An 8,516-nucleotide genomic window follows, 5' to 3' on the forward strand; every position below is an offset into this window, starting at 1 on the left:
GGAATGGTGATCATCTCTGGAAACCTCTTAGGGTATGCTCGTCTCTGCAAGTTGGAAGGCTTCAGGGGTAGGCACTCCTAGGTGGCGACCAGTTTGCTGGGCTGCTGGTTGCAAACCAGAGCGATGACTCAAGACTGGAGCTGGGTGACCCACCCGAGAAAAGGACAAGGAGGTTGGTCAGGGGAGTGACACCTGCCTTGCCTGTTCCGTGCTCACTTAGCTGGTCCCTTGCCGCAATGTTATGTTAAATAGTTAATAAAATGGCCCTTGTTTACTTCTAAACTGTTGTCTGTCTCATTATTCCGCCTGGGGGGGCAAAGTCTATTGTCTACTGTCATTTGGACTGATGACCTCCAGGGTCTCAAGGAGGTTTTCCCCAGCCATTCCTCCACTCTCAGAGACAAGTGCTATTCAAGACCTGTGGCTGGCAGGGGAAGGGGGTAGGAGCAAGCAGTGGGGAAGGGGCTGTTGTCTCCACGCTGTATTTTTAAGTTTCCTGGATGCATCTAGTTGAAAACGGGATACTGGAGTCGATAGGCCATTGATCTGATGCAATGCCTGTACAATGGCGACCAGTTCTGTTTGTCTCTTGTCACAGGCATCAATTCAGTGCGACAACTCCCATCACAAATAAGCAAAGTGTCTATAGGTTAAAGGAGCTGCGGTGGCTCAAGTGGTTAAGACTCTGAACTGCAGGCTGTGGAAATTCGGTAGTTCAGCAGTTCGAGACCCGAGTGTGCCGCATGACGGAGTGAGCTCCCGTCTCTAGTTCCAGCTCCTGCCAACCTAGCAGTTCGAAAGCGAGAAATTGCAAGTAGATAAATAGGTACCGCTTCAGTGGGAAGGTAACAGCGTTCCGTGCGCCTTGGCGTTTAGTCATGCTGGCCACATGACCACGGAAATGTCTTCGGACAGCGCTGGCTCTTCAGCTTTGAAACGGAGATGAGCACCGCAACCCTAGAGTCGGATTCGACTGGCTTTCGAGCAAGGGAACCTTTACCTTTACCTTTACTATAGGTTAATGTGAAAGACCTGTTTTCTGATGTTAATAAACGTCTTCTGTTTCATCACAAAACGTCTATTTTTTTGTCAATGTGCCTTGAAATGGCAAATTTTTACTGTGAAAAAAGCAATCTCAGACGATGAAAAAGCTCATTTTTATTAATTATGACCAAACCTACCCGAACAGTTATTTAGTCAGCCTTTTATTGGAGGAGATTTCCCCCAGATTGAGTCTGCAAACGTTTGCTGCGTGTAAGGTTAAAGAGTTATGGTACATCTGTTCAAATTATAATTTTGCAATAAATTTGGCATTACCTTCCATATCAGTGAACAGCCATGGTAATATCCTCATCATGTACTTAATATGCACCAATTCCAGTGGTTGCAGCTGGTCCATGCGAGACCAGCACAGGGGTGACCCCTCAATTATGGAAGACCTTCCCCATAATTATTCGGCAAACACTGAATGTACTAAGTTGCTGATCCAAGTTAAAGATGTATTTCCTTTCTGTTGAGCTATACCTCCACAAACCTTTATAATCTTTAAATCCATATGCTCCTTTTAAAACATTCAGTCTACATTCATTTTAAATCGCATACAGAATTAGTGAAATATTCTCTTCCTGAGGGCTTGAAACCCATAACCACCATTTAGAAGGGGGCCAAGTGGCAAATCGGTAGCCAGCATAGGTTTCAAGACTGGTGAGATCTATTTTCTGGGTGAAGTACCAGTCAACAACTTAACTGTGGTATTTTGTACCAATGGGAGCTTCTGAACAAAGGCAGCTCAACTTATAATAAGGCAGTCTCGAGGTGACGAGAAGAGGGGGAAGTGTGGCCAGGTTTTAACTTTCGAGGAAAGTCCACCACTGGCAAACCAGCTAAAACAGGTAAAAGGTGCTGTGCAGGGCAAGGTAGATATGTGCCTTCAGCCAGGGATCTGGATCTAACAGCACCCCAAAACTGTAACCTGCTGTTTTTGGGAAACAGATCAAGATGGGTACCATCATCCCTGCCACACAGGGGGGGGGGGAGCGCGGGCAAAGTGCAGCTTTTGAAATCCACACCAAAATAGACACACGGCGGCGGGATCACACAGATCCCGTGAGCTGCCGCGCAGTTGCTCCCCGGCACGATCAGATGCTAGGGAGACCGGGGAGAAAGCGACGAGACAGAGACGGAGGCTGCCGAATTGCGCATGTGTGAACATGCGCAGTTTGGCCAGGGGTCTTGGATGCGCCAGCAGAAGGACGCGCCGGCGATCCCACGGCCGCACTTGATGTGGCCGTGCTGGTAAGTCCACCTCTGTAGGTGGTTTATTTTAGATGCGGCTTTTCAGCCTGAAGGGCCAGATCAGGGACGGGTGCGTAACGTTTCCCAGATGTTGCGGTGGGATCACGCCCATTTGCTGCACCCCCCGATCCGTCCCTCTCCCGGCCCAAAACCTTTCATGTGACCGGGGCCCATGTTAGTCTGTCTGTAGCAGTGGAAAAGAGCAAGAGTCCATTTGCACCTTGCCTGTTAATGTCATTCGGCATCTGAAATCACTCCACTTGCCAACGTACAGGGCAGATGGACTCACATTCTAGCTGTATCTGAAGGGAGTGAGCAGTGGCTCACAAAAGCTCCTATCGTGCCACAAATTTTGTTAGTCTTTAAGGTGCAAATGGACTCTTGCCCTTTTCTGGAAAGTATACTACCTTTCAGGACTGGCTGATTCTTCTAATCTTGATCGGCTACACTCCTGACTGACCAGACCCATATCTTCTCTGGATTGAGTTTACATTTATTGACCCTCACCCAAGCATTGACTACTTTCGGGCAGTGTACCCACCACTTCATTTGACCTGTTTGAAATAGAGAAGCAAAACTGGGTGCTATTTGCATAACACCTCGCTCCAAACCTCTGTACAATCTCAACCGGCAGTTTCATACAGAACAGAGCCCCATCAAACCCCATGGCACGTGAGTCATGAGATCGAACAGTGACACCTCAGAACTACCTGTCAGGTACAATTCAGTAACAATTAAACCCACCGGAGCATGGCACCCTGATTTGGCCAGTGGATCGTATAATGTTCAATGATATCAAAGGCTGCTATAATGGTCATTTATTGCACAAATGAGATTAAAATGTGTGTTTTATGCAAAAAAATTGGGCAAGGAAACAAAATGGTACCAATCACGGCTTCTGTTCTCTCCCATAAAGGAGACGTGATATCAAAACAGATACTTTTTTCAGTTCAGAGCCGAAATCTGAACTCTCCATTGAGAAATTTGAAATCTTCATTTCAAAACCCTGAATAGGATGTAGGGTTGCCAGCCCCCAGGTACCAGTTGGGGGTTCCCAACAGGGACGTCTATCTACTGCGTTTGGCTCACCAACTCTCTCCTTTCCAAGACTCAGCTGATCTGATGATGCGAATCCATGCTTTTGTAACTGTGGTTGGATTACTGTAATGCGTTCTATACCGGGCTGCCTTGAAGACAACCCAGAAACTGCAGCTGGTTCAGACTGTGGCAGCCCAATTATTATCAGTGGCTAGCTCCTGGGTCAAAGAAGACGGGGACGGCAAAGGATGAGATGGTTAGACAGTGTCATAGATGCAACGAACATGAAATTGAGCACACTTCAGAGGACGGTGGAAGACAGGAAGGCCTGGCGTGATCTGGTCCATGGGGTCGTGAACAGTCGGACTCGACTGTGCGACTGAACAACAACAAGCTCCTGGGCTCAGTGATCCCGCCTATCATTAAAAAAAAAAGCAACATTGGCTTCCAGTTTGTTTCTAAGTCCAGTTCAAGGTGCTGCCAATGACCTGTAAAGCTCTTCTCAGCTTGTGACCTACATATTTAAAGGACCGTCTCCCCCCCTATATTCTCATGCACCAACTCCAGGCCTCGGGATGCCACCTATGGGTTGTTCTGCCATTTAAGGTAGCCCGCCTGGCATCAACCAAACCCTGTGCCTTCTCTGTTGTGGCTCCTACTTTATGGAATGTGGGAGGGAAGTCAGCATGGTACAGCCCATTCTCATCAGATCTCAGAAGCTAAACAGGTTTGGAAGGGAGTTCACCAAGGAAGACTCTGCAGAGGAAGGCCACAGCCAATCACCTCTGCATCTCACTTGCCTTGAAAGCCCCTTCCCAGAGTCGCCATTTGTCAGCTGCGACTGGACAGCACTTTACACACGCACAGAGACACGCATGAGCGCACTTTGTGAAATCTGCTCCATGGAGAAGGGAGGGGTGCTGTCCTGGAAAATTTCAGGGGTTACTGGAAGTCCTCTTATTTCCCAGGGCTTTAATGGGGTATACATTTAAGATATTTTTTTTTGCAGGGAGGAGGCCATTCAGGGTTTTCTTTTGTTTGTCATGAATTGTGATGTTTTTAATTGGGATTTATAAGTCACCATGTGCCAAAAGAAAAGGTGTGATGTAAATATTTTAGTTAATACATAAACAACTCTATGATTCTATGAATCTTTCTGCCTACAAAGCAAAGCAAAGGATCTTCTATAATCCCTGGCAAGCATACTACTCCGAATTATGAAAGCTAGACAGAGAAGCCGCATACCCCAGAGCAAGATTTCCCCCTCCCTCATAATTTCTTAGACCTCTAGTTAAACTGAGCAGTCTGAATAGCCTGGTTTGGCCTGAGCTTTTGTTTGTTTGTTTGGTAGTTTTGTGTGTGTGAGTGTGTGTGTGTGGGTGTGTGTGCACACACACGCACATGCATGCAACTGTGTGTACACCTGGAAGTTATGGCAACCTCTGGTGACTGACCCCTACTGGGGGGCTGGAGGGTATTCAGAGAGGCAGCCTGCCCCCACCTCCTGCCTCTGGAATTCCAAGGAGGTCTCCCATCCAAGTACTTGCCAGAGTCGACCCTGCTTCACTTCCAAGATCTGATGAGATCAGGCTTGACTGGGCTACGCAGGTCAGGGCTGGTTTGGCCTGAGCTTGTCAGGGCTTGGAGCTCAGCGGAGTTGGACATGGTCAGAACTTGGATGGGAGACCATCAATGATGCCTGCAGTTGCTATGCAGAAGAATCACAAGCCACCTCTTCTGGTCTCTTGACTAGAACACCCACGGACGGGGTCACCATGAATCAGCTTGTGACCAATATTCCCTCTAAGCTGTGGAGTCTTCTGAGCAAAACGTCTACTTTGTGAGCTCCTGGCATTAAAGTTGTGAGCAAACGATTTGGCTACTGCATAAATTAGTTTGCTCTGGAGCCATCCCTTCCTGAGCGAAGACAAAAATGTGTGAGCTGGAAGCTAAAAAACTGTGAGCTAGCTCACACTAACTCAGCTTAGAGGGAACAGTGCCAAGTTGTGACCTGACAGCACAGTCTTCTTCTTCTGGTTAATCTGAACTGATGCGGGAAAATACTCTTTCTCAGCCTCAAACAGAGCATTCACTGAACTACTGAGCTGGAGGACTCCCCATCCACCAGACTTATCCAGGGAAATTTAATTGGGGCAGAAGCTGACACCACACAATGTCATGTTTCAAGTTTACAGCCCATCAAGTCACAGCTGGGTGGATCCCAAATGACCATCTGTTTAGAGACTTGAAGCATCGCTAACTCATCAGCGAGATTTGGGCAGAGACAGCAATCTTATTCTTTACAGGCAGGTCACTGTTAGCTTTCCGAAGGGAAAAACATGGTCTAGGAAACAGAATGAAGTTTAGGCGATTCATAATCCACCTTGGATGAAACAAACACTAGGAACTCACATGTCTTCTGAAGACAAAAGTCTGATCCCAGCCCTGTACCAAAATTAAGACCTACCTCTCTCCCCAAAATATCATTCCATAAAGAAGAAAGGTTGATAATCGGCATTCTGTTGTACTTTTATTTGCATTGTCTTGTCCTTTTATCATTTTCCATTTAGGGGTTCTCAAAATGGGGTGGAATCAGGGCTTTTTTTGTAGAAAAAGCCCAGCAGGAACTCATTAGCATAATAGGCCACACCCAACAGCAGAAACTCGTTAGCATATTAGGCCAAATCCCATGCCTTACCTTGGTTTGCCAGGGTGGCCTGTGGCTGTGGGGAGCCCAGGCAAGCCCCCCCTTGAAGGGAAGGGAAGGGAAGGGAAGGCAGTTTAAACTGCCTTCCCTTGGCTTGCCTGGGCACCCCACGGCAGAGGTTTTGGCTGTAGTGGGCGTGGCCAACTCTGAAGCCAGCCGGAACTCCGTTCCTGTGCGTTCCTGCCCAAAAATAGCCCTGGGTGGAATGGTATCCTGACAGACTGGATCTAGCCATCAGACTATCCTCTGTTCCCTATTTACCAGGGTCAGTTCATGTTTTCTAGTGTCTGTCCCTATCTTGGCATCCTCTGTTGGACAACAGGGTCCTAGAACCATCATTTACACTCAGTGACTGTACTTTCAATCAGATTGGCAGCTTCAAAGCAGTTGGCTGCTTCCTGTTTTATACTTTTTAGCTGATTTTTTAAAAAATGATTAAGGACTCTTTTTTCTTTCTATATGATTTTATATATTTTCTACTTCACCATTTTATGAAAAGCGAGTTTCCCAATATAGCATAAAAAACAATCATTCTATTTTTGCCTTTGGGCATGCCGTTTTTTAAAAGTTAGAGCATGCACTGGAGAGCACTAACCTCCTTTCCACCTGCCCAACTGCAGTCTCTCCAAATATATATTTAATCTATTATTTACTAAAATGGTGACATCTTGCTGTTTCAAACAAATGATCAAAGCAGCTTGTCAAATTAGTAACACACAACTGTTACAAATAAGCAAAATTTAAAGTACAGGAGACCAAAAACCAGCAACAGTGCAACCATCAGAAGCTCATCAATCCCAAACTAAGCAGATCTAAACAAAGGAGCCAACTGACAGCATATGAAAGTAAAGTCTTTCTTTGACATCCAAATGCCAACAATGAGGGCACCAGGTGAGTTAACAGTAAGTTCCAAGAGAGGGATGAATGAATTGCTTTTGGTGCATTTCTTCATTGTTCCAGAATTGAACTCTGCCCTGGATTCTGCTCCCCTTTCATTCTGGTTTGATTTCTACGTTTTATTTTGGAATTGGAGTCTGCACAATTTGGTGCTGTTTTCTGTTCCTTCCATTCATTTGCATGTATTCCAACTCTGATAAACACACACACATTGATAAAACGTTACAGGAAAAAAAAAGCAGGCTTCTCTGATCACACACACACAGATAAATCATGATTTGTGTGTGGGTCCTTCTGATCTGCACATGCACTCCTGAACTCAATACCATCTGAAAGACCATGGGCAAAACCATACACTGAACTGGTGCAAATCACAAGCATGTTTCGACCCTACACAACTGTATAGATGAATAGTACATTTCCAGGCCCCATTCAGGATACAATGGTAAAACACACACACTCTGCAGTGTCCATAAACAGGGTTGCATTACCCACATCAAGGTCACTCTTCTGCAATGTTTTATTAGTGCATACATGCACATCAGTAACATGCAAGAGAACAAAAAAATAATAATAGAGGAATGGAAGGAATGAGCTACAGTACTCTGCACAAAATTTGGAACCCCAAAAATAAATTAAAGCAGGACAATGGAGAATTCCTAGGGAACAATCCTGAACTAGTCTACTCAGAATCCTACTGAAGTCTACTCGATGGGTTACGTTCTTGAGATTATACCAGTTCCACTCGGAAAGAAGACCACATTATTCTTTACTCGAGAAGTCAGCTAGAAATGTGGATGCAGAGAATTACAGAAGCATCCCTAGATGTCCATGGATGGTGGGCAATTCATGGTTGCTACAAGGCTGTCTTGATTCACAGGCCACCAGCTGAACCTGTGGTTGCCATTCTCCAGCTGGGGTCTGGAGATCCCACAGAATTACCACTGATTTACAGACAAAAGAGATCCATCCCCCTGGAGAAAATGGCAACTCTGTAAGGCACTACACTACACTGAGGTCCCACCCCCCCAAACCCTTCCCCCCTAGGCTCCACCCCCAAATCTCCAGGAATTTCCAAACATGGAGCTGGCAACCCTAGCCGAACCACTAAATACAACCTGGACAGCAGCCATTTGAAAACAAAGCAAGAGAAATGGCACCTGACATACCTGTATATTTTATATCGGGTTGTAAATCCTTGACGATGTCTTTCCACAAAGGATAAGTAGCTCCGTGAGTGGTGGAAGGGCCCCCTGTCTGAAATAAGCCAATCAAATTCCTTGGAGACATGTTGGTTGGTAACAGCTGCTTCCTGGTGGGAGGGCTGTCCTGTGATATGGTCCCATATAAAGAGGAAGTAGAGGTACTCAGCAACCCTCCAGTTCATGCTTTTCTGCCTGCCTTTTTCCTCTCATTCTTGCTCCATTCTGTGGAGTCCTGTAGGTGGGGAAAAGAAGGAGGGAGGGAAAGAATGGGGAAAGGGAACAGAGAAACAGGGTCCAAGGGGGGGGGGGGTTGGGGGGTAAAAAAAAAGAAAAAAACCGGATTTAATTTCATAAAGAAGCACTTTCTGGGTTTA

The 8,516-nt window shown here is 46.1% G+C and overlaps 1 protein-coding gene across 1 annotated transcript in view; it reads right to left on the bottom strand.

Moving 5' to 3' along the window:
• Nucleotides 1-8,516, bottom strand: part of BRINP1 (bone morphogenetic protein/retinoic acid inducible neural-specific 1) — a 198,343-nt gene that overhangs the window by 134,796 nt on the left and 55,031 nt on the right. The window contains exon 2 of the mRNA XM_015408431.1: nucleotides 8,107-8,374. Coding sequence (XP_015263917.1) covers nucleotides 8,107-8,324 — 218 coding nt within the window. The 5' untranslated portion in view covers nucleotides 8,325-8,374. The remainder of the gene's footprint in view (nucleotides 1-8,106; nucleotides 8,375-8,516) is intronic.

This window comes from Gekko japonicus, unplaced genomic scaffold (genome assembly GCF_001447785.1).
Source record: "Gekko japonicus isolate JY-2015 unplaced genomic scaffold, Gekko_japonicus_V1.1 scaffold811, whole genome shotgun sequence".
Taxonomy (NCBI): domain Eukaryota; kingdom Metazoa; phylum Chordata; class Lepidosauria; order Squamata; family Gekkonidae; genus Gekko; species Gekko japonicus.